At 47.0% G+C, this 27,581-nt stretch overlaps 1 protein-coding gene across 1 annotated transcript in view; it reads right to left on the bottom strand.

Annotated features, from left to right (window-relative positions):
- LOC137421723 (A disintegrin and metalloproteinase with thrombospondin motifs 18) overlaps positions 1-26,201 on the bottom strand; it is a 165,391-nt gene extending 139,190 nt beyond the window's left edge. Inside the window, exons 1-2 of the mRNA XM_068108046.2 lie at positions 25,930-26,201; positions 153-270 (exon numbers count right to left, since the gene is read on the bottom strand). Of these exons, the coding sequence (XP_067964147.2) occupies positions 153-270; positions 25,930-26,016 (205 nt within the window). The 5' untranslated portion in view covers positions 26,017-26,201. The remainder of the gene's footprint in view (positions 1-152; positions 271-25,929) is intronic.
- Between the last annotated feature and the right edge of the window lie 1,380 nt (positions 26,202-27,581).

The raw sequence follows: 27,581 nt of genomic DNA, 5'->3' as shown, positions 1-27,581 counted from the left end.
ATAATCAAAGCATCTACAGCCAAGTAGATGCCTAACGCAAGAAATAGATGGAGTAGAATAGATGGAATCTGATGCAAGAAATCTTGAAAGTCCCAAGAAAATGTCTCCCCCTAACGGCCCGAAAAAGGTGTCCCGCGGCGGGCTGGACCAACCGCTGGCATCGGGGAATAAAGAGTTGACGTAGCTTCGTATTTCCTCGTGTGAATTCTCGAACTGCGCCGATGCCCAGCTGCCGTCGATCCGACTCGCGTCGTCATGAGCCTGACACAACTTGGCACAAATGTACAACGTATTGTTAAATCAAGAGCAAAGTCGCATATATAATGTAAGGCAAATTTGAAACAATGTATGATACGTTCTACACACACACACATACATACAGTCGTGACCAAAAATATTGGCACCCTTGCAGTTTTTTCAAATAATGCACCATTTCTTCCAGAAAATTGTTGAAATTAAAAAATATTTTGGTATCCACATATGTATTTCCTTGGTTTGCAGTGGAACAAAACCCAAAAAGCTGAAAAAGTATTAAATCGTAGCTTATTCCGCACAGAAATCCTAAAATGGCCCGGACAATATTATTGGCACCTTTTAGAAGTTGTGAGAAATAATTCGATTTCAAGCAGGGGATTCTACTTTACTTTGGAATTGAACTCACCTGTGGTGAGATGCAGGTGCCTGCAAAATAAAAATCACTCATTCAACCAGTTTGAATGGAGAAAAGGAGTCATTCCATTGGCTTCCGTTTCCGGGTTTGCCGGCGAGGTTGTGTGTTTTTCCAAGCTCTCCACGCTACGAAAGTTAAGAAAATTTCCTAATTGAATTTTTGTCAAAACTGTATTTTTATTTTACGGTGTGAGTGCCTACTGTGTGTTTCTAGTTATATCTCTGTGTAAATCGTGCATACCTGTGTATAATCGTCGGTTGGTTCCTGCCGCGTTTTTCAGACCTGGTTTTCCAGGCCACGAGGCTTTGTTGTCTCTTCTTGGCGGTCATTTATGGTCCATTTACTTTCGTTCTCTCACTGTTTTTTTCCATCTTTCTTTCACTCCATACTTCCCCGAACATCTCACCCTTTGTTTAAAGTCTTAATTTCCAAAAAAAGAAAATTAAATCTAATTTCCTTCTCTCCCCGTGTTCGTTCGTTCTTTGACTACGTGCTTAGCCCCACCCGTTATTTTTGTCTTTCCTTCCTTCATAACTCAATCCTCTCCAGCCGACACCTTTCCAATTCCAGTTCTCACCATACTTCAACTTTCTCCTTCTTCCTCTGATCCACTTTCACCGAACCTTCAAAAAACCATATCAACGAAGAATTAAAAAAGTAGGCCTCCTCCCATACGAACACATTTGCTTATACACCTCCCTGTTCCTTCATTCTCCGCTCTCCTGGATGTCAATCTCCTATTCTCTATTCCTGCTTCTGAACCTGTGCTGGAATAATTAATCCCCCTTAGGAATCCTTCATGCCCTCATTTAGGGAATTTCCCCAGATAGTTTTCACTGTTTAGTTTTAAAATGTTTAAACTTTCCCCTGAAGTGTTGTATTATGTTGTATATTATAACACACTTTTCTTCTTCTTTAAAAGGTTGTTTTTGATTTGCTCACCAAATCTCCATTTCAAATAAAAATTCAATCTCTTTGAGTTCTTCCTTCCTACATTTCCTAAACTCACCTGCATTCCACCCCTCCTTCAACGTTTTGAAATGCATATCTGACTTGAAAATCACAAGAAACTCATTTTGCAATAAATGTTCGTTTTCCATGAATCGTCCAAAACTTTCTAAAATCCAAACTCATCCTTCCCCTCCTAAATTCCCCCCTCACCCAATCCCTTTCAAATCTACCCCCTTGCCCCTCCCCTCATAAACTCCCCCCTCACCCCTCCCCTCCTAAACTCCCCCCTCACCCCTCCCCTCCTAAACTCCCCCCTCACCCCTCTCCTCCCAAACCCCCCCTCACCCCTCTCCTCCCAAACTCCCCCCTCATGCCTCCCCTCCTAAATTCTCATCTCATCTCCCCTTCCTGTTCAGGCTGGAGTTTCCCAAGGCAGTGTTCTTGGCCCTGTGCTTTTTCTGGTCTTCATCAATGATCTCTCCGACTCTCTGGAAAATCCTCTCTATCTCTTTGCTGATGACTCCACTCTCTGCCGCTCCGTACCTCATCCCTCAGATCTGCAGTCTGCAGCCTCCTCACTCTCTGCAGACCTGGAAAAAATTACAGACTGGTCAAACAAGTGGAACATGTCTTTCAATCCCGACAAATCTCACACTCTTACGATGTCTTTCTGAAAAGACCGTCTGGACAACGCTCCCATCTACTTTCTGAACAATCCTCTCCAATAAGTTCTGTCACTCAATCTATTGAGTCTCACAATCTGCCATGAACTTTCCTGGGAAAACCACATTTCCAAGCTGGCCTCCAATGCCAGTCACCGACTGGGCATCCTCCGTCGTGCGAAGTCCTTCCTTGACACACCTGAGCTCCTCACCACATACAAAGCTTTCATCCACAGCTCAATGGAATACTGCTCTCCCCTCCGGGCTGGTGCTCCTGCCTCACAACTAGCTCGGCTTTACACTGTTGACACCAAATCTTTCAGAATCATTGGAATCTCCCGTGATAAAGCTAACTCCGAGGGCTTTTCACTTACTCACCGCAAGCATGTTGGTGGTCTTTGTGTCTTCTACCGGCTCCTCTCCGGCCTAGCTCCCCCAGCTCTCTCTGGGCTCTGTCCCCTAAATATTCCTACAGGTCGCACAAGATCTGCCAGCAACCCTCTTATGGTTATACTGCCAAAATCAAGATTATCTGCTCACCTTCACTCTTTCATTCCTCTTTTCTCCCGCCTCTGGAACAAACTCCCTCATTCTTCAATCCCATTCCTCCCTCCAGGTCTTTAAAACAGCTGTTCACCACCATCTCTTATCTTCCCCCAACTAAAACCTTGATCTTTTCTACACCCGTTAATTCACCCCAGATTCACTTTTCTGAAATACCGACTTCTTTCCTGGAAGTCCTGGCTGTGTCCATGTGTTTTTTTTTTATCTCCCACCCCCACCCCACTTCCCACGCTTCCTCCCCCCAAGCTCTCTCCTTCCCACAGATCTCCTGATGTCCCTGCTCTCAAATGTTGTACTTGTGTGCTTCGCCCTCTTTCCCCATCTTGTCTCCTGCTCCCTTTATTTTGTCTTGTGTGTCCATTTGTTTTTTTGTCATTAATGTTAGCTCTTATACAAGCCTCGATCTTGTATACAAAAAAAAGAAAAACTCTGCAGTTTTGTGTCACTGTGTGTACCGCAATGAGCATGGAGAAAAGAAAGAAAACCAGAGAATTGTCTGAGGAGGTCGGACACAAGATTGTTGCCAAGCATGGACAATCTCAAGGCCACATGTCCATCTCCAGAGACCTTGATGGTACTGGGTCCAATGTACACAACGTTATCAGGAAGTTTAAGGCCCATGGCCCTGTAGCCAATCTCCCTGAATGTGGCCGCAAGAGAAAATTTGATCGAAGATTGCAGCGAAGGATTGTTCGAATGGCGGAGAAAGCATCTCAATAAACTACCAAACAGATTCAAGCTGACCTTCAGACACAAGGTACAACACTTTCAACTCGAACCATCCATCACCACCTCAATGAAAGGGGGTTCTATGGAGGACCCCACTGGAGAGAGAGAGAGAGAGAGAGAGAGAGAGAGAGAGAGAGAGAGAGAGAGAGAGAGAGAGAGAGAGAGAGAGAGGGAAAGAGAAAGAGAAAGAGAAAGAGAAAGAGAAAGAGAAAGAGAAAGAGAAAGAGAAAGAGAAAGAGAAAGAGAAAGAGAGACAGCGACAGAGACATAAGAAAGCCTGACTCGAGTTTACTAAAACACACCTGAACAAGCCCAAATCATTTTGGGAGAATGTCCTGTGGACAGTTGAGACCAAATTAGAGCTTTTTGGTCAACCCCATCCTCTCTATGTTTACAGAAAACAAGATGAAGCCTTCAAAGAAAAGAACACCTTCCCTTCAGTCAAACATGGAGGAGGTTCAGTGATGTTTTGGGTTTGCTGTGCTGCCTCTGGAACTGGGTGCCTTGAATGTGTACATGGCATCATGAAATCAGGAGATTACCAAGGCATTTTGGAGGGCAGGCATGTTCCACCCAGTGTCAGAAAGCTGGGTCTCCATCGAAGGTCATGCGTCTTACAGCAGGTCAATGACCACAAAACACTTCAAAAAGCACCCAGGAAAGGTTCAAGATGAAACGCTGGACTGTTCTGAAGTGGGAGAACTGGAGTGGGAACCCAAATCTGGGAGAACTGGAGCAGTTTGCACAGAGAGAGTTGGCCAAACTGTCAGTAGAGAGGTGTAGGAAGCTTATTCATGGCTACAGGAAGTGCTTGACTGCAGTTATTTTGTCCAAAGGTGTGCTACCAAATATTAAGTCTTGGGCATCAATAATTTTGTCAATGCTATTTCTTTTTATTTTCTGATTTAAAAGGATATATTAAGTTCTGAATAAAAAACAAAGGTTCTGCAATATTAACAATGAAATAAAGAATTGTGGAGACCAAATACTTTTGTCAATTTCAACTTATTTTTGGAGAATGTTCTGAGTTGGTGGAAAAAAGGGCAAGGGTAGCAATATTTTTGGCCACGACTGTATATATATATATATATATATATATATATATATATATATATATATATATATATATATATATATATATATATATATATATTGTTACGGCCCGCGGTTAAGGATGTTGGTTTGCCGAGCGGATGGCACCGCGGCCTAACAGTTACCCCGATTAACCCGATCCCCGAACATTGGCCGGATCGCGCCACAGATATTCAATATGGAAAAGACAAAAGCGACACGGATGTGAAGAAGAAGAAGAAAACGAAAAAAAAAGGTTGAAAATACTACTATAATTTATTTACTATGTACAGGCTCAAAATAACCAAGGAGAAGGAAAGATAAGAAAATAATATACAGAAGATTTTAGAGACACAGTGAAAATCGCTAGCTTATCTAAACAGACTTAATTAATACCCAGGACAGAACAAACGAAGACGACTCACACGGGGAATGATGATAGGAATGGCGGAGGTGGATGGCTTGGAGGGGGGGGGGGGGGGTGGGAGGCCGGTCCAAGGGGTCCTGCTGCACGATCGGCGCGTTTAGCAGCCGCCGTTCCTTCGCGGCCCTGCTCAAAACTGCCGTCCAGGCCCCAAGCGGCTGTTGAGTGTTGTTGCTGCTGTGGCCGCCACTGCTGCTGCTGCTGTGGACGTCGCGTGCTTTGCCAGGACTACAACAGGCTTTGTGCTTCCCTGGATGATGATCTCCTTGGATGTTCTCTATGTTCTCTTGGTCCAACAACTCTTTCTCTTTCTTAGTCTGACCACTCCTCACCATCGACAACCCAACGCAACCAACGCAACCACTGACCCCCAACGCAACCACTGACCACTCAACGCAACCACTGATGACCACAACGCAACCATTGACGACCAACGCCACCCAACGACCACTGAACACTCAACGCAACCAATGACCACTGACCACTCAACGCAACCACTGACCACTAACAACGCAACCCACGCACTTCTTGCGCACACGCCTTTGTAGCACCTCCGGCGATTAAGCCGCCGGCCTTCAGGACACGCCCATCGGTGTGCTCACCTCGGCCATGGTTGGTCGCGCGACCCTCTGGCTCCGCCCTTGATGACGACGGGCGGGCACGCCTTTCTTCCCCGACCCGAGCACATGTTCAATGGTGGTTTTGGAGGGGATGTAATTGGCAAATTGAGGCTTGGCCATGACGAAAGGGGAAATGGAGGTTTTTGGGAATGGGAATGAAGAATGAAGGGAATCTATCTTATTTCACTTGGTGCAATGGAGTGTCATTTTAATGGAAGACAAAGCCTTAACCTAATACACAGAATAAGGAAATAAACTACTGAACAAGGGTATTATAGTGTCCTTCAATGTATGCTTTATGGAATTAACTACCGGAACGCCCTTTGACCTTTATACACACTGGAGCAAGGAGGGCTCAGACTAAACCAATAATTCACAACCATTTACTATACAATACAACACAATCAAAAAAACTCAATCCTCATATCCGCAACAATATATATATATATATATATATATATATATATATATATATATATATATATATATATATATATATATATATATATATATATATATTGTTTGTTTATATATCTGTATGATGACAGTAGAGTTGAAGACAAAACATTTGTATGAATAACCAGTTCATAATCATACAGAAGAGCTGTCAAAATAAGCAGTAGTTTCCGAGGCTGACAGGCCTTTTATAATACATTTTACAACTACAACTACACAAACAGGATAGCAAAAAAATAAAAGTTGTAAAATAAAGAATATTTCAAGGTGTAATGTAGGAAGCATAATGCTTCCTACATTACGCCTGACAAATTATTTGGCACCAGATAATATATTACACAAACACACACACACACACACACACACACACACACACACACACACACACACACACACACACACACACACACACACACACGAGTTGTGAGCTGTAACATTATTTTTACTGAGCATTGATTCTGGCAGAGCAGTTTCTTGGCCTGGGTCATGCTGGGTGGTTGGTGGTTGCCATTGCCTTCCCAACAGTCACTCAGGGCATGAATTTGGAATTTGGCCATTATGCCAGTGATAGCTAGCTTACTCTTCATGAATAACACCATGAATTATTTAACGTCCACCAACTAATGCCTGCAAATGGGACTGCTAATTTAATGGTTATCTGCCTAACCCTGCCTGTCAAACACCAGGAAGACAGTTTATTGCTGGGTCGATATAAAAAGCCGAGGCTAGGGGGCTTAGAGGCTAGTGTCTTACCAGCAGGCCATCCCGTCAACCCAATATGCATGTTTATACACACACACACACACACACACACACACACACACACACACACCAGCAGGCCAACTCAAAGTTACAATTGCCTTTCTTTTTTCTGGCGTTAGCTTAGCTTTGGCACCCATGTTCATGCAATCTGAAACACAAAAACACTCATTAGATTGTATGGCTGGTCTTTCTGTAAACATTTTTTGCAACACCTGGCAATAATAGACATTGCACGTGATGAAGAAACTAAGCACAAACATGAATTCCACACAGAGCAGAGTATTTGTAAACAGTTTTTTCTCCTGAGATGAAACGTTAATAACATTATCTTTGCGTTTCAGTTTGGATTTAGTATTGCACTTTTCGACCTATTTCCCAAAATTGCTTTAAACCTACATTTCACACAAGAAAGATGCATTGAAGCACAATATATTATCAGTAGATAAGCAGATATATCTTTGGTAAGAGTTTTGTTCACATCTTGTGTTCATTTTGCACATTAGACACATTATGTTGGGTGTACTTAAACTTTTGACCAGTAGTATATATTGTTGCGGATATGGGACTTGGCCTCAATATCCGCTTGTAAATACTCCCCTATTTCCCCAATACTCCCCAACTATCCCCAATCCCCCATTCCCTAGTCCCATTGTCTGTAAATAACACTCTGTAGAACCGACCTTCCCCTTTTTCCCCCATTAAATGTCGTGCCCAGGTCCACCGCATCTCACGTAGACAACTTTCGGACATCTTGCTAGTTATTCTTAGTCTATGTCAGTTAAGGACTCGTTTCCATTAATTCTGACTCTTCGTTGCACCAGAATGTGATTGTATGGCACCAGTAGTGAGTTTAGGACCTTCCCATACCTCCTCCCATCTTCTTCCCCAAACAACAACTACAACAACAACTACAACAACAACTACAACAACAACTACAACAACTACAACAACGGCGCGCGCGGGGAGTGTGCGTCCTCACTCCGGCTCGGTTAGCCGCCATTACCCATGCGCTCCACGGGGTTACCACGAAGGGGCTGGCTGTCAGCTCCTCGTCAAGGGCGGAGCCTGGTAACCCCCCCGCACCCAATAAGAAGGGCGGACCGATTCCATCTGGGGCGGAGCTAACGAGCCGAGGGCGTGTCACTCCCCGCCGGATATACGCAGCGACTGACCGGATGTGACGAGAGATGCGCCCCCAGCTTGGAGAAAGAGAAGTCACTACCTCCGAGCGCTGAGAGACCTCCTGCATCTTTTGGGCCGCGCTATCCTGTCCCTGAGCACAAGGTGCACCTTGTGCTGGCCATCGAATACCCGCTTTCCTTGCCATCAATCCCCGTGTGAGTCAGTTTTTGTCCTGTTTATCTGTGGTCTGTCGGGAATAAGATAAGTGTGTCTAAGTGCCTGCCTTTCTATGCTGTCCCTCTTGTAGTTGTAATCTGACCTTCCGCCCTAATATAACCTCCTCCGGAGGTCTTGAGAACTGAACCCTTGGTGTCGTGTCATTTTAATCCAGCCGTGTGTCCTTTCCTCAATTGATCTAGAGTAGCGCGATTAGTCAACGTTCGGGTGGAATCGGGTAAGTTTGTTAGGTCGCGGTCACCAACCGCTCGGTCTATAACATCTAGCCGCGATCTATAACAATTGGCGTCGAGGAGTGAGATTGGACCCGGAGCGCGTTTACGTGCTCGAAATTATAAAGGCGAAATTTGATTGTGTTTTACAAAATATAAAAACCCGAATTTTGAAAGTCGCGCTATGGCAGACCAAGTCGGCTGGGGTCCGGTAGTGGAGAGTGAGGCAGGGTCGGTCCAGGACCAAATTGAGGGACGCGAGGAGAGCGAAGCAGCGAGGGTAGCAGACGCACAAAATGGCGCCTCGCTGGTCACGGCGCCCGCGACCGTGGCAGCGCCCCTGGTGGATTCGAACCTTTTCCTCCTGCAAATGAGGGCCTTTATGGAACAAATGGGAGACCAAATTGGAGGTTTGAAAAACCGGATGGATGCTCAGAGTGAGCGATTGGAGGGCCAATTGGGGGTAATGGGAAACCAAATGGGGGTAATGAGGGACGAAGCGAGGGGTACCGGTGAGGGATTAGACAATAATTTTAAGGGATTAGACAAGAAATTTGGGAAATTAGACGATAGATTAGGGGAAATACAGGAGGGGTTAATGGGGGTAGAAAACAGAATGGCCGCTCAAGAGAATCAAATGGAAGGGATGCAAAAGGGGTTAGAGGAGTTAGAAAACAGGATGGAAGGCAAATTGAGGGACATGAGGGACCAAGCGGAAAGGGAAGTTAACCAAATGGGGCAGCAGATAGAGGGGGTCAGAATGGGGGTAGAAACCAAACTGGATGCTCACAGGGAGGAAATGGAGCAGATGAGGGTGGCATCTGGGCAGGAGATGCAAGTGATGGGAGAGGAGATCAGAAGAGGGGTGAGTGAGGAGGTCGGAGGAGTGCGCGAGGAGGTGAGGCACTGTCAGGAGCACATGGAGAAGGAGGTGAGAAAGGGGACTGTAAAGTTACAAGGGGGCATAGAGGACCTGACGCAGGAGGTGGAGCAGCTGACGGTGGGACAGACGGAGTTAGTGGAGCAGGTTCAAAGGAACACTGCGGTATTAGGAGGTTTAAAAGCGACACAGAAAGAACTAAAAGATGACTTGGTAGCGACGAAGAGGGAATGTCAGATGGTACGTGAGGGACTGACGACGAGGTTGGACGAGGTGATAGAGGTAATGGAGACGAAGGACCGGCAGGTGAGGACGCACATGGAAACGGTCAAGGTAGCCTTGGAGGACGAGCTTGAGGAGACGTACCGGGGAATAAAAGAGGTGAAGCAGAAATTAGAAGAAGTGGAAGAAGGGGTGAGCGAAATTAAGAAGCGACGGAGAGGGGATAAGAAAGAGATAAAAGAGGAGATAAAAGAATTGGTCCAAAGTCTGTGTTTGGATCGTGATGATGTGCTCATTAACCGGATGAGGGATTCGCAGGTGATGGAGGAGAAGCGAAGAGGAAGAGGACCCGGTGTAAGTGGTGACCAATATGGTCGTGCGTATGATGCGCCAGGGGATTTAAGAAGCTTGGGGGTCGAGATGGACCCGGGTGTTCGTGAGAGGCCGTGGGTGAAGTGTGCGACAGGTCTGGTGTGCGAAAAAGGAGGTGTGCGAGAAAGTCCGACTCTGGGGTGTGTGAGGAAAAAGTGCGTGCCAAGGAGTGAGGGTGCTGGCGAGAGTGAGTCGGTCGTAGCGCGTGTGCGAGGGGGCACATGGAAGCGCGGTGTGGTAAGTGTTACAGAGGGTGTGACGGGAGAGTGTGCGCAGGAGTGTGCGCGAGAAAGGTGTGTGACGGACAGGTGCATGGGGAAAGAGTGCGCTGTCAAAGGCAGGGAAGAATGCACGCCTGTGGTGAGTGTTACAGAGGGTGTGATGGGAGAGTGTGCGCGAGAGAGGTGTGTAACGGACAGGTGCATGAGGAAAGAGTGCGCTGTCGGGAGTAAGGGTGTGTGCGTTGTCAAGAATGGAGGTGAGAGTAGTGAGAGTGATAAGGAGAGTGAGTTGGTTGTGACAGGTGAGCGAGGATGTACACCTGGGATGGAAGGATGCACACCTGGAATGGTAGAGCGGGAGTGGGAATGCACGCTGGAGTTGGTGGTGAGGCACGTGGTTGGGTGTGCGAATGAGGGCACACCTGTGATTGTCACAGAGGAGGTGACCGAGGAGGGGGCGCGAAGAGGTGTGTTGGTGAGGTGTGCGACCAACGAATGTGTGCCAAAGTGTTCGGTGGTCAGGTGTGTGACCAAGTCTGTGAGTGGAATGAGAGTACCTGGGTGTGTAAGGAAAGGTACGAGGAGCATGGAAACGGCTGGAGGTGTGAGCAAGGAACGGGCTGCGGGGTGTAAGAATCCAGGTGAAGCATCGACGGTAACCAGGTTAGAGGTTAGGTCGACTTTTAGCCGAAGCGGGCCCTCGGTGCGTGCTGGGCCTCGCTTTGAACGGCCGCGTCCGTGCTCCACTAGGCGGAGCGGGCAGCCCGATAGAAAGGGTCGTCATGGCGACCACTTTTTGTTGAGGCAGTCCGGCAGGTCGAGATCGGGCCATGGGATGGCTCCGTGCCGAGATGGTGCGTGGGGTCTCGGGCCGGGTAAACCTCCTTCCCTGCACCGAATGCCGGACGCGTCCAGCCGCTGGCACCGAACAACCCGCATTCATGGCTTGGCTGTACGAAGCCGGGCTTTGGACAGGAATTGGCGCACCGAGAGGCATTAGTGAGTAGACGGGTGATGAGGATAGTGTTTTGGACCCAAAATTAGAGAAAAACAAAATTGGATGATAATGACGAGGGAGCGCAATAGTTTAAAGGGACGACTGGGAAGCGCAAGTTTCAGAGGGGAGTAGTTAGATGAGATGATGCTGTGTGAGGATGGAACAGGTGTGATTGCACAGGTGTGCAACTGGACAGGTGTGTGGAGCAGTGTGTGAGTAATGAGTGTTGTGGATCAGCGCGAATGCGCTTGGGGAGAGAAGGGTGCAGGAGGCACCAGGTGTGAGAGCACAGGTGTGCAAGTACAGGTGTGTGGAGAGAGTTGGAGTAAGTGGTACGGAGTGGTGTGCATGGTGCGAAGGTGTGAATGGGGGAAGAGTGGACCCCCATCACGGATACCCGGGGCGGGTAGTGTAAGTGTTAGGTAGAGGGTACAGGTAAATTGTGGTTGGATATTGGCATCTGTGGTGCGGGTTGCAGAATGGTATTGTGGATGGGTGCATTAGTGTTGTGGAAATGGCTGGGCGTGTAGCCTGTTAGTGCGTGTAGTTGGTTGGGCACTCCACCACTGTGAGGATGTCGGCCAGGTGAGGCCGCAGGTGGGCTCTGGGAGCCGGTAGTTGTGAGTGGGTGCCTGAGGATCCCGGGTGTGGATCGGGCAGCCCAGTGCCAGAGAGGGCACCGAGTGGGGAGAGCGCCAGAGGGCCTTCCCCAGGTAGTTAGGTTAGGGTAAGGAGCAGGTAAGCTCGGAGGCAACTGCAGTGGTGGGGGTGTGCAGGTGGGTAGACCCGCTGGGAGAGGTACACGCCACAGCCCAGAAATTGTGCGAGGGCACCGGGAGATGAATCGGGGGAGTGAGACCCCAAATTGAAAAGCACCACAGTTTGGCCAATGGGAATTGGTTTTTAGAACCCATAGTGTAAGAGGGCCAATGGTTTGGCCGGAGAAAGACCCCGGGTAGTGTAAAGTTGTTAAAGTCATTTAGGAAATAGTTAGGATTGATGAACCTGTCGCACCATACGCAGCCACTTGCCTGTGGTGATGATGATGACTCCACACCTGTGTTTTCTTGTTTTGGTGCAGGAAATGAGAATTGCTGTGGATTTGTGAGACGCATCACGACGTGGATGAGACATTGGGGTGATTCCATCTCTCCCTCCCTAGGAGGGACTGATGATGAATTGGTAATGGCAAATTATGATGTTGAGTTGGAGATGGCAAATTTGGTGAAAGTTGAAAATGGCAAATTTGATTGGTTAGGAGGGAGAGAAGACGAATTTGGTTTATGGGAGGAACGGGGAAGACAGTAGGGATGTTTGTTGATTTGTAAAGTAGATGTTTATGGGTAGTGTTGTGTTTTGTGGATACAGTAAGGGGTAAGGGAGGGGCCATGTAGGTTACCTGGTGGGGGGGGGGGCGTACGGTAGGAACGTACCTGTCTCACCTGGTTCCCATGTGCCCCCAGTGTGCATTACCTTGCATTGCGTGCACTTTTGCGCCCTTACCACCTTACTCACTTGTCTGCTTCTTTTGTCTCCCACCTCCGAGGATCTGGCTTTGGGGCAGAGAGAGAGGAGAGAGAGGTGCTGGCTTCGCAGTTGTGGGCCTGCACTTTCGCTGCTTGCTGCCGGGATCGATACACCATATGGACCGCAATGTTTGTGGCCACCCACCATGGACCGCAGTTCTTATGCGGCCAAGCACCACCCATGGATGGACCTATGGGTCAACGTGGCACCTATGCCATACAAGGTGAACCACTAATAGTTGGCCCCCTGAGGGCCACAATATAGAAATGGACGCGGTTGGCGCCTTTCTTTATTTTTGAAAGGAGCAAGAAGGCCAAGTGCACCACACGAAGAGCAAGAGACACCTGCAGGGTTAGGGGTTGTTGTTTTTATTTTAACGAACAATGGTGGTGCACCGGATGGTGCTGACTGTACATGATGGGGTGGTGCTTTTGGTGCTGGGAAGGGGTGCTCTGCACGTTATTAAAGGCCGTAAGGCCACAGAGCACTCGTGGGTTGGTGTATCGATGCTGGCATGCGTGCTCTCTCTATGCATAACATCTGCATGTGTTCCTCCAAAAACAGGTCCTGGATCGTAGTGTAAATATCAGCGTAGTCTTGTAAATAATGCTCCCTACCGGCTGTATGTTTAGTTTGTGAATTCTTTCCGCGATTCGGTTATCCTGTGGGCGTGTTTCTGTGAGGAGAAGGGTGCAACGTCGCAGGGGGACATATTTACTCATTTGTGAACATCTGTAAAACTGTCGCACTCAGGGTAGAGTTAATAGTAGAGGGAACTACATCTGAGTGCCACACTAAAATAGGTAAAAATTTATCGGGTCGGGTCGCCCCGAGGGTAGAGAAGGGTGCAATGTTGCGGATATGGGACTTGGCCTCAATATCCGCTTGTAAATACTCCCCTATTTCCCCAATACTCCCCAACTATCCCCAATCCCCCATTCCCTAGTCCCATTGTCTGTAAATAACACTCTGTAGAACCGACCTTCCCCTTTTTCCCCCATTAAATGTCGTGCCCAGGTCCACCGCATCTCACGTAGACAACTTTCGGACATCTTGCTAGTTATTCTTAGTCTATGTCAGTTAAGGACTCGTTTCCATTAATTCTGACTCTTCGTTGCACCAGAATGTGATTGTATGGCACCAGTAGTGAGTTTAGGACCTTCCCATACCTCCTCCCATCTTCTTCCCCAAACAACAACTACAACAACAACTACAACAACAACTACAACAACAACTACAACAACAACTACAACAACAACTACAACAACAACTACAACAACTACAACAACGGCGCGCGCGGGGAGTGTGCGTCCTCACTCCGGCTCGGTTAGCCGCCATTACCCATGCGCTCCACGGGGTTACCACGAAGGGGCTGGCTGTCAGCTCTTCGTCAAGGGCGGAGCCTGGTAACCCCCCCGCACCCAATAAGAAGGGCGGACCGATTCCATCTGGGGCGGAGCTAACGAGCCGAGGGCGTGTCACTCCCCGCCGGATATACGCAGCGACTGACCGGATGTGACGAGAGATGCGCCCCCAGCTTGGAGAAAGAGAAGTCACTACGGGATGAAACAGCGTGCTATTGCTCGGCAGTATGGCATCACTCAAGGTCAGGTGTCAAAGATCCTGAAACGAAATGCTCAGAGGGGTGTCCCTACTCCAATACCAAGGGCAGGACGTCCATGCAGAACCACAAGGAGAGATGATCGCCAGCTGCACCGGTTAGTCTGCAATGGCCGTACCAAGTCAGCTAATCGGCTTAGGGCTGAGTGACAGCAACTGACAAATGTGCCTGTACCAAGAAGGCTAGTCAACCAACGACTGGTTCAAGCAGGCTATCGTGCCAGGCATCCCCTGAGAAAGCCACGCCTGACCAGACAACACAGCCAGCGCCGATTGCAGTGGGCCAGAGAGCACCGTCAATGGCAGCTAGGACACTGGAATCACGTGACCTTCAGTGACGAGTCTAGATTTCTGGTCTATCGTCAAGATGGCCGCGTCCAAGTGCGCAGACAAGTGCATGAAGCCCACATCGAAGATTGTATAGTGCCAAGAGTCCAAGCTGGAGGTGGTGGGGTGACCGTTTGGGCTGCTTTTCATGCAGGGGGCAAAACTGACCTGGTTGTTCTGAATGGAAACCTGAACCAGTTCAAGTACAGGGTCATTCTGGAAGAAACATTGCTTCCATTTGCTCGTGCAGCCTTTCGAGGAAACTTTGTCTTCCAAGATGACAATGCATGGCCTCATCGTGCTCGCATGATCCAACACTTTCTTGTTGACCGTGGTGTCGAGCATATGGAGTGGCCTGCCATGTCCCCGGATATGAATCCGATTGAGAACTTGTGGACAGAATTAACGCATCAAATCGACCACTTGGAACAGCAGCCTGCATCTGTGCGTGAATTGCAGCAGACTATTGTCACTGCATGGCAAGCGATTCCTGTCCAAACCTTGGCAAATCTCGTGAACAGCATGCCTCGACGTGTACGTGCTCTCCAGAATGCTCGTGGGGGTTACACGAAGTACTGGACTGTAATTTTACTGTCTGTAATCCCAGTCATAATTTAGCTTTTGTTTTTGTTGAAATTTTTTTTGGCAAATGTGCAAAATTAAGAGATACTTCTGGAAAACGTACAGAAGTTTAACACAGTACTGTCTGTGAATTGAGTTCGATATCAGTTTACATCACTTTCAAGGATCAATTTATTTGCTTCGAAATGTCAAATGTGGTTTTTGTTTCTTTTAACGGTCACATTAACAAAATCTAGAATAATTTCAACATAATTCCAATAAACTTTTGGTTCTAAGACATCTTGAAAAGTAAGTTCACCCCCACAAAAAATATATTCCATATTAAATGCCAAGTCTGTATACTAGCTTGGCTCGGCTCGCTACGCTCGCCTCACCGAACGTCGTTACTGAGGAACGGGCTTATTTTAGCTGAGAATAATGACTGTACCTGTGTTGCTGTGTTATCATGATTTACACCAATCATAATACAAACAATTATTTTGCACAAATGTATTTGTTGTGTTTGTGATATTACATTTTTATAAGCAATTTAGGTTGAAGATTCAGGTTGAATGTTTTTTGTTTTTTTTCAAGAAAGAACCCCTCAGCACATACCTAGGGGAGGGGTAGATGCAGACTGGAAGTTTGGGACGATGACACCTCACCACCACGTAATTCAAAACACCTCACCACCAAGTAATTTAAAACACCTCACCACCACATAATTCAAAACACCTCACAGCCATAAAACACGTAACAAAAAACACCTCACAGCCATAAACACGTAATAAAAACACCTCACCACCACAAAATTGAAAACACCTCAGCCATAAAACACGTAATAGAAACACCTCACATCCATAAAACACATAATAAAAACACCTCACAGCCATAAAACACGTAATAAAAACACCTCACAGCCATAAAACACGAAATAAAAACACCTCACCACCACGAAATTAAAAACACCTCACATCCATAAAACACGTAATAAAAACACCTCACATCCATAAAACACGTAATAAAAACACCTCACAGCCATAAAACACGTAATAAAAACACCTCACCACCACGAAATTAAAAACACCTCACATCCATAAAACACGTAATAAAAACACCTCACAGCCATAAAACACGTAATAAAAACACCTGACAGCCATAAAACACGAAATAAAAACACCACCACCACAAAACACGAAATAAAAACACCTCACCACCACAAAACTAAAAACACCTCACAGCCATAAAACACGTAATAAAAACACCTCACAGCCATAAAACACGTAATAAAAACACCTCACAGCCATAAAACACATAATAAAAACACCTCACAGCCATAAAACATAATAAAAACACCTCACAGCAATAAAACACGTAATAAAAACACCTCACAGCCATAAAACATTTAATAAAAACACCTCACCACCACGAAATTAAACACCTCACCACCACGTCATTTAAAAACACCTCACCAACAAGTAATTCAAAACACCTCACCACCATGTGATTTAAAAACACCTCACCACCACATAATTCAAAATACCTCACCACCACATGATTCAAAACCACCACAACGTTATTAAAAACACTTCACAACCACGGAAACAAAAGTTTGAGGGAGTCGTTAAGTGACAACACAGACACTGCCCAGATGTGTCGATATATAGATAAATGACTGTACCCGAGTTGCCGTTTTGTCATGGTTTAAACCAATCATAATTCCAACAATAATTCAAAATATTCAATATTCAAATGTATTTGTAATATAGGTGATATCACATTTTATAAACAATTGAAGTTGATAACTCAAGTTGAATTTTTTTTTTTTTTTCAAAAAAATTCCCCCCCCCCCAAAAAAAAAGATTGGAAAGTTTTTCAAAAAAATACCCTTAGGACATACTGACGGGAGAGATATGTGCATATCAGAAGTTTGGTACGATTTCACAAAAGTTTGAGAAAGTAGTTCAGTGACAACACAGGACAGACGCTGCACATATATATATATATATATATATATATATATATATATATATATATATACATATATATATATATATATATATATACATATATATATATATATATATATATATATATATATATATATATATATATATATATATATTGTTATAGATCGCTGGTTAGGATGTTATAGACCGAGCGGTGGTTTAAAACCGCGACCTAACAAAACTCACCCGATTCACCCAGACTTTGGCCGTATCGCACCCTAGCTGCTCAATGAGGGAAAAGACGAAAACGACGCAATGCAAAGAGGAAAACGAAGGCAAAGAAAGGTTTGGAAATACGACTGAATTTATTGACTATTTACACACAAGCAAAAAGAAAGCAGTCACGTTTATTTACAAGCACATAAGACGCAGGTGACACAGGGAAAATACTAGCTTATACAGACTTAATTAACCCAGGACAGAACAAACAAAAGACGACTCACACGGGGAATTGCAGGAGGTGGATGGCTGGAGGTGAACGCTTGGTGGAGCCAACGCGGAGCTTGGTGGAGCCAACGCGGAGCTTGGTGGAGCCAACGCGGAGCTTGGTGGAGCTGAACGCTTGGTGGAGCCAACGCGGAGCTTGGTGGAGCCAACGCGGAGCTTGGGGGATTGGTGTGACGGGTTCTCTCTCCTTCCTTAGTCCCACCCAGTCCAACAACTTCCTCTCTTGCTTCAGGACTCTTTCTCTCTCTTTCTTGGTCCCTCACTCTTTACCACCGACTCCTCACCGCAACCAACGCAACCACTTGACCACCACCTCTACTGACTGACTCTTCACCACTCTGCACTTGACGACCGACTCCCAACCAACTCAGACCAACTCAAAGTCCAACTCCAGGCCTTTCTGTCTTCTGCTCAGTGCTCTCCTCTGTAAAAACGCATCTCTCTTTTGGACACGCCCTGCCTTGGGTTATATAGGCCCCCGCCCCTCAACCTTTGCGACCCTCCCCGATCGCTCTTCCTCCGCCCTCTCTAGCCGAACCCCTGGCTCATGGTTGGTCGAGTGGGGCGGGCTCACTCCTCCCCTCTATGACGAGGTGGAGACACGCCTTCCTTCCCCGACTCGAGCCTCGTGGTCAATGGCGGTTATTGGAGGGAAAAACCGACCAAAATGCGGAAGGCACTTTGAATTGCAATTGACGGAAAGGGGGGAATGGAAGGGAATCTATCTCTTTCACTGGTGCAATGGAGTATTTCAATTAATGGAAGACACAGCCTTACGCTAATACACATAATAAGGATATAACTGTCAAAAGAAAGGATATATCGTGTCCTGCATGTATGTTTTATGGACTAACTACGGAAACGCCCTTTGACCTTTATACAACCACAAACGGAGGGAGGAGGGGTGATATTTTACAACCTTTTACAACAACATTTTACCACAACAACAAAATAAAAAAACATTCTCATATCCACAACACTGCACCCTCCTCCCCTTAGGCACGTCCCGGGCCTATTACTTTTACCTTAGTGTGGCACGTAGGTGTAGTTCCCTCTACTTTTAACCTGACCCTGAGTGCGACAGTTTTAAAACATAAATAAATGTGTCCCACTGCTCCATTGCACCCTGCCTAACAGACTTACGCCCACAGTTAACCGAATTGCGGAATGGTCTTCAAACTATACACTGACGGTGGGAAGCATTATTTACACTGACGCTAATTTTATTTACAAAACTAACCCAGGACCTGTAATTGTTCTTTCTGGGGGGGGAGACAGTCTGCTCTGCATCGACGCACCATGAACGCACCCAAAAACGCACCAATACACACCCAAGCACCAATCGGTGCAGTCACCATTGTTCAATGAATGTTCAATAAAAATAAAATCAACAACCCCTAACCCTGCAGGTGTCTCTTGCTCTTCGGCTCCCCCTGCTGGTGATTATTATTTGTCTTCCAGATGTTGTCATTTTCATTTTGCTTTGCTTACTGGCGGCCTATTTTCAATAAAGTGTGCCCAATGTGTCCCTTTTTTATTTTCTTTTATTTATGGCCCACAGGGCCGACTATGTGTGGTTCACCTGTGGGGCATCGGTGCCCTGTGGCCAAGGTCCGCCAGCAAGATTTCGGGCCCTCTTGGCCTGTTCCAGCAGAGGGGCCATGCCCCAACCCATGGGGTCCATAAGTGGTGCTCGGCCACAGGCATGTGGTCCATAATGTGGTGCATCGATGCAGACAGCTGGTTCTGGGAATTTCGGGCGCACAATGGCCGACCCACGCACGCTCCCCTCGGCGCCCAACGGCGCACAGGTCATGTGGGAGACAAAAGGGGAAAGACAATTGAGCGAGGGGTAAGGTCACAAGGGTACACATCAATAAGGCAATGCAAGGCGAAATGCGTACGGAGGGCGAAGTGAGAAAGCTCGTCCCTACCGTACGTCACCCCCCTGTTACCTAGCCCACCCTTGCCCTTACCCCATATGTACAAAACCTACACATTACCAATTCGTCACTACTGTCACGTCTTCCCCATATTTCCCCTATACCAAATTCGTCACCACAATCCCTCTACTTCAAAAATTTGCCATCATCAATTCATCATCAATCCTCATAAGGAGGAAGAGATGGAATTACGCACAATGTCACACCCACGTCATGATGCGTCTCACATTCCAAACATTTGCACAGTAAAAATAATTAAACATGGCATGGTGTGGAGTACCTGTCACCTCAGGTGAGTGGATGCAGATGGTGCGAGGAGATCCTTCATCCTAACTATCCTCTAAATGATTTTAACACACTTTACACTACCCGGGGTCTTTCTCTGGCCAAACCATTGGCCCTCTTACACTATGGGTTCTAAAAACCAATTCCCATTGGCCAAACTGTGGTGCTTTTCAATTTGGGGTCTCACTCCCCCGATTCATCTCCCGGTGCCCTCGCACAATTTCTGGGCTGTGGCGTGTACCTCTCCCAGCGGGTCTACCCACCTGCACACCTCCACCACTGCAGTTGCCACCCGAGCTTACCTAGCTCCTCACCCTAACCTATCTAACTGGGGCAGGCCCCTCCTGGCTCTGTCACCCCATGGTGCCCTCTGGCACTGGGCTACCCGGGTCCGTCCTCCGGATCCTCGGGCCCCATCCACAACAACTACTACCGGCTCCCAGAGCCCACCTGCGGCCTCACCTGGCCGACATCCTTACAGTGGTGGAGTGCCCAAACCAACTACACACACTAACAGGCTACACGCCCAGCCATTTCCACAACACCAACGCACCCATCCACATACCATTCTGTCACCCGCACCACAGATGCCAATATCCAACTACAATTTACCTATACCCTCTACCTAACACTTACACTACCCGCCCCGGGTACTCGTGAAAGGGGTCCACTCTTCCCCCATCCACACCTTCGCACCATCCACTCCACTCCACAATTTCCACCATACTCACTCCACGACCATCCATTCCAATACTCCATACCATTTATTCCATACACCTGTCTTTCATTCACCTGTCGTTGCACACCTGTGCAATCCTACCTGGTGCCACCTGCACCCTCCTCCTCTCCCTGGACCAGTTGGTCAACACAACACACAATCACCACTACTCCCTCATACACTGCTCCACACACCTGTCCAGTTGCACACCTGTGCAATCACACCTGTTCAATTCTCACACACACGGCATCATCTCAGCTAACTACTCCCTTCTAAAACTTGCGCTTCCCAGTCGTCCCTTTAAACTATTGCGCTCCCACGTCATTATCATCCACACTAATCTACCTGCGTCCCCACTACAGGTATCAGTCACTAACTAAACTTAACGTTACCTAATGTCATCTTCTAGGGCCCTATCCATATAACCTAACCCACCCGGGCTAGTTTTCACTGCCATACACCCCATAAACTATAGCTCCTTTGCCCCCACCTGGGAAGGGTGGCAGGGATGCCAGCCTTACCCACCGGGCCCATCGCTCACTACCAATTTTGCACATCAAATTTCAACAAATCAAAAATTTGCCAATCACTACTCATCATCTGCCAATCATTACTGCCAATCCTTTGCCAATCATCAAATTTTGTTTTTCTCTAATTTTGGGTCCAAAACACTATCACTATCACGATCACCATCATCACAGTCCGCTATATCCTAGCCTCGGTGCGTCATGACATCATTAAACTCGGCTTCGTAAAGCCGAGCAATGAATTCGGGTGGTTTGGTTGCCTGCAGGTTGAATCCGTCCGGCTTTCGGTTCAAGGGAGGTGGTTTGGTTGGACCGAGATTCCACGCACCATCTCGGCGCGGCACCTTGCGGTCCCGGGCCCGATGGCTCCATCTCCCCTGGTCGGAACCCCGTCCCCACGAGGGGGGCACCGTTCCGCTTCCTCCCACTCGCCCTCGAACCGGACCGGTCGCCTCGCCCGACAAAGCCCGGACTCGACCGTGCGGGGCGGGGCCAAGCCCGAATCGGCAACGACGCTTCGAAGAGAAACGACGCAGCTTCGATCGACGCCGGGCCTCGCACCCAACCAAGCACCCCTCGCACCGAGTGCTCGCATCGGCTATCCGTCGCTCTAACCACTAAACCGGTTACCATCGATGCTTCACTTGCATGCTTACAAGCATACGCTACCCCTTTCACCCTCACAAAACCTGGCGTTCCAACGCCGTCCGTACATTCCACCAACGCTCTCTCTGTTACACACCACACCTCTTGCGCACACTCTCCCGTTACACCCTCTGTAACACTCACCACAGGTGTACACTCTCTCGTTACTTCCTCCGTAACACTCACCACAGACGTACACTTTCTCGTTACATCCTCTGTAACACTCACCACAGGTGTACACTCTCTCGTTACTTCCTCCGTAACACTCACCACAGACGTACACTTTCTCGTTACATCCTCTGTAACACTCACCACAGGTGTACACTCTCTCGTTACTTCCTCCGTAACACTCACCACAGGTGTACACTCTCTCGTTACTTCCTCCGTAACACTCACCACAGGTGTACACTCTCTCGTTACTTCCTCCGTAACACTCACCACACCGCGCTTCCATGTACCCCCTCGCACACGCGCTTCGACCGGCTCACTCCTGACGGCACACTCACTCCTCGGCGTGCACTTTTTCCTCACACACCTCATGGTCGGACATTCTCGCACACCTCTTTTTTCGCACACCTGACCTGTCACACACTTCACCAACGGCCTTTCACGAACACCCGGATCCAAACCAATCCCCAAGCCGACTGAATCTTTCCTCACATCATATACATTGCCACTCACCTCCGTACCTTGTCTCCGCACCTCCTTTGCCACCTGCAAACTTTTTATTTGGTTAGTGAGCATCTCATCATGATTTGAACACAGACTTTGTACATTATCCATTTCTCCCTGCAATTCCCGGGCTACCTCCGTCATCTCTTCAATTTCAATGCCCACTTCCGCTTTTTCTGTACTCACCTCGACGACCGTTGGCTTTAATAAAATTCCCTCTACCTCATCGGTCGCCGGCTTTTCCAAGCCCCGGGTCGCGATTTCTACCCCCGTCATTGTACCCGTGCTTTCCTCCGCTTCGCTCAACCAGCGCTTTTCGACTCGCGTTACCTCCTCGTGCACCCCTGGGACCCTTTCGCCCACCATGCGATCCATGGTCTCCCCACATTTTTGCATGCGGTCACCCATTCTGTTGTTTATTGCTTCCATTTTATTACTCAATTTCTCCCCGTTTATTCTCAGCATCTCGGCGAATTGCGCCATGAAGGCTTGCATTTGGACCACCGTTGGTAGTACAAAGGGTGCGGCCGCAGCTGCCCCCTCAACCACGTGCGCGAGGCCGCCATTTTGTGCACCTGATACACCCTCAACCACACCTTCTTTACTCTCCTCCACCATTTTTTTTTCTAAGTCCTGGGTCGATTCTAACCCCTCTATCTCTCCCACCGGCATCCCGTCGCCTTGGACAGCCATGGCGCGATTTCAAAATTCGGGCTTTTCCTTTAAAACAAAACAAATTTCGGTATTTTATAATTTTGAGCGCGTGAAGCGCGCTCCGGGTCGATCTCACTCCCCGACACCAATTGTTATAGTACTAACACAATTGGTGTCCAAAATTTGGGCTAAATAAATTTAGTCCCAGGTTCGAATCCCACCTCCTGACTACCAATTGTTATAGATCGCTGGTTAGGATGTTATAGACCGAGCGGTGGTTTAAAACCGCGACCTAACAAAACTCACCCGATTCACCCAGACTTTGGCCGTATCGCACCCTAGCTGCTCAATGAGGGAAAAGACGAAAACGACGCAATGCAAAGAGGAAAACGAAGGCAAAGAAAGGTTTGGAAATACGACTGAATTTATTGACTATTTACACACAAGCAAAAAGAAAGCAGTCACGTTTATTTACAAGCACATAAGACGCAGGTGACACAGGGAAAATACTAGCTTATACAGACTTAATTAACCCAGGACAGAACAAACAAAAGACGACTCACACGGGGAATTGCAGGAGGTGGATGGCTGGAGGTGAACGCTTGGTGGAGCCAACGCGGAGCTTGGTGGAGCCAACGCGGAGCTTGGTGGAGCCAACGCGGAGCTTGGTGGAGCTGAACGCTTGGTGGAGCCAACGCGGAGCTTGGTGGAGCCAACGCGGAGCTTGGGGGATTGGTGTGACGGGTTCTCTCTCCTTCCTTAGTCCCACCCAGTCCAACAACTTCCTCTCTTGCTTCAGGACTCTTTCTCTCTCTTTCTTGGTCCCTCACTCTTTACCACCGACTCCTCACCGCAACCAACGCAACCACTTGACCACCACCTCTACTGACTGACTCTTCACCACTCTGCACTTGACGACCGACTCCCAACCAACTCAGACCAACTCAAAGTCCAACTCCAGGCCTTTCTGTCTTCTGCTCAGTGCTCTCCTCTGTAAAAACGCATCCCTCTTTTGGACACGCCCTGCCTTGGGTTATATAGGCCCCCGCCCCTCAACCTTTGCGACCCTCCCCGATCGCTCTTCCTCCGCCCTCTCTAGCCGAACCCCTGGCTCATGGTTGGTCGAGTGGGGCGGGCTCACTCCTCCCCTCTATGATGAGGTGGAGACACGCCTTCCTTCCCCGACTCGAGCCTCGTGGTCAATGGCGGTTATTGGAGGGAAAAACCGACCAAAATGCGGAAGGCACTTTGAATTGCAATTGACGGAAAGGGGGGAATGGAAGGGAATCTATCTCTTTCACTGGTGCAATGGAGTATTTCAATTAATGGAAGACACAGCCTTACGCTAATACACATAATAAGGATATAACTGTCAAAAGAAAGGATATATCGTGTCCTGCATGTATGTTTTATGGACTAACTACGGAAACGCCCTTTGACCTTTATACAACCACAAACGGAGGGAGGAGGGGTGATATTTTACAACCTTTTACAACAACATTTTACCACAACAACAAAATAAAAAAACATTCTCATATCCACAACAATATATACGTATATATATATATATATATATACATATGTATACATATATAAATAGATTATTTATCATATACATATGTATATGCATACAATATTTATAACATACAATATTTATCAAATACATATATAACATACAATATTTATCATACATATAATATATAATATTTATCATATACATATATAACATACAATATTTATCATATGCATATATAACATACAATATTTATCATATACAAATATAATGTACATAATTTATCATATACATATATGATATACATTTATCATATACATATACAACATACATTATTTATCATATACATATATAATATAATATACGTTATTTATCATATACATATATAATATACATTATTATCATATACATATGTAACATACATTATTTATCATGTACATATACGTATATGCATACATTATTTATCATCTACATAATATATACATAGATTCATTTATCATATACTGTATATATATATATATATATATATATATATATATATATATATATATATACACACACACACACACACACACACACACACATATCCATACATTATCATATATATTTATATGTATATACCCACACACATATCCATACATTATTTATCATATATATATATATATACAGTATATATATATATATATATATATATATATGTATTATACATGATTTATCATTGTTCGCATTATTGGAGTTGGTTGCTCTTCCTCAGCGCAGATGGTTGTTCTGATGTAAGATGTGAATTTGCTTATAGTGTAGGAAGTGCTGCCCAGACAGAAGCCACAATCTAAGATACTAAGCAGTCTAACCTGGTGTCAAGGAGTGTCCAAGGGAAGAAAGCTCTTGTTACCCACGGTTTCGGCAGGAGTATGATTTATTATTTTTTCTGTGTCGGCAAAAACTTCCTCTTTATGAAAGACATCGTGGGGTGGGATGTTTAGCCTCCCCCAACGACCAGTGCTATCTGACTGGCTCTCCTTCCTACTTAACATCTTTCTGATAGACGGTGCACATATTGAGTGAGCTTCACCCTGCATACGAAATACCAGGATTACATACAGTTTATAGTCGGGTCGAGACTCGAACCCAGGCTGGAGAGCTCCTCCTGCCAGCAGCCTGCAGGAAGGACCTTTGTGGAATCACAGATTACATTCCAATTCAATGTGCGGCTCCAACTGTCTCGTGCACTTCTTTCTAGTGTTAGAGTATTAGAGCTCCATTATTTATTTATATATTTATTCATCACGTCACCACAATCATCACTCACGGGGATGAGCGCACACGCGCACAGGAGCGCGGCCCGGAGGGCCGCTCGGGAATGCCCACGGGACAGCGGCTCGGCGGGCTGGATCATCCCGAGAGGGAATCCCCACCGGCAGCTCCACCGTCTGTTTTCCCTGCTTTGCAGCGACTACGCTCCGTTGGTGCCACAACTAGATCCGTGAGCGCCTCTCATGCTCGAAACCTTCCTTTGGACTGTCCCCTCGCGTCTCCGTAGCCGGCACGTCGTGCGCGACTCGCTCTGCATGGGAGGGAATCGGAGAGGGTGATGGGGGAGGGGGTATCTGGGAAAGGGAAAGTTTGGATCGGGGTGCAGGGAACTCGGTTAGGAGGGGAGGGTTTCGATTTGGGAACGGAGCCTTACGTGGAGGGAAGTGACGGGGGCGGGTGAGAGTTGGACTTTCTGAGGACATCAGGGTCGGATGGGGAAAGCCAGACGCCCTGGTTTGGGGGAAATGGGGTGGGGGTTAAAAAACTAACTGGTGGGTTTTACTATTGGAGCGTGTGAATGGTTTAATTATGCGTCACTTATAGCTCTTCTTCTTCTTCCCTACATCTTCTTTCATATGCAGCACTTGGGCAGCATCATTTGCTGGGGGCGCAGCTGTGCCGCTGATGCAGTGCCCCCTTTAGGTTGGCGCAGGAATCTGGAATATGGTTGACCTACAAGCATGGTGACACCCATAAGCATGGAGTGGTGGCTTCATGCGTCATTACCTTCTCACTGGGTCACGGTGTCCAGGTGCCATTAGCAAATTTGGACCTAGCTATAAACTGCCACACTGCATGGCCATGGTGTTTTGATCACAGGTAGGGTAATTCATCAAGGTGTCCCTCGGATGGACGTTTACCGGGCGTCCCATCTGCTGACATTAGTTGGTGTACATTAAATATCCCACTGTGTCCGTCACGAAGAGTAGGCGAGCTATCCCTGGCACCCTGAACAATTTTGAAATTCCTACCATGACTTCCTGTGTTGGAGTGGCGACCTGTCCAGGAATGGATTGTATCTCGAGCCAGGAAACACCTTCGGCACCGACGCTCTGTTAGTATAGATGGACCATAGATTAATGATTCATGATGTGCTGAGTGCTTTCACGTTGGGACAATAAAGCAATTATTCAATAACAATAAGAAATATTTACAGTGGTAGTAGTAGTAGTAATTGACAATGAACGAATGCAAATATGATTTTCAAAGATACATTTGTGGGATAAACGTTAGACAACGGTAGGATGGCCACCACCTGAGGTCACAAGCAAATCGCAAGGCCGCTCAGTAACGTCACAAGAACACAATGATACCTTCCTTCCCATTGATGTCTTGGTGAGATGTGGGAAACGGGAGTAGAGGGAGAGGGGGACACACTGCTAGGACCTACACATCAGTGAACTCTTGTTGTGGCCACAGGCCAAGCACATCCACATTTTGCTTGGTCTCCTGGAAGATGATCATTTAAGTTTTTGTGGTTTTCGCATGTGCTTTGCAGTTGCGAAACGGTACATTTCAGAAAACGGTTTAAACACATGCACACACACACACACACACACACACACACACACACACACACACACACACACACACAAATGCCTGCATGCGCACAAACACACACACACACACACACACACACACACACAC

The sequence above is a fragment of the Myxine glutinosa genome, chromosome 2 (genome assembly GCF_964187855.1).
Source record: "Myxine glutinosa chromosome 2, kmMyxGlut1.1, whole genome shotgun sequence".
Classification (NCBI taxonomy): domain Eukaryota; kingdom Metazoa; phylum Chordata; class Myxini; order Myxiniformes; family Myxinidae; genus Myxine; species Myxine glutinosa.
The sequence above is the reverse complement of the archived record's forward strand: the minus strand, read 5'-3'. Positions and strand labels throughout refer to the sequence as shown.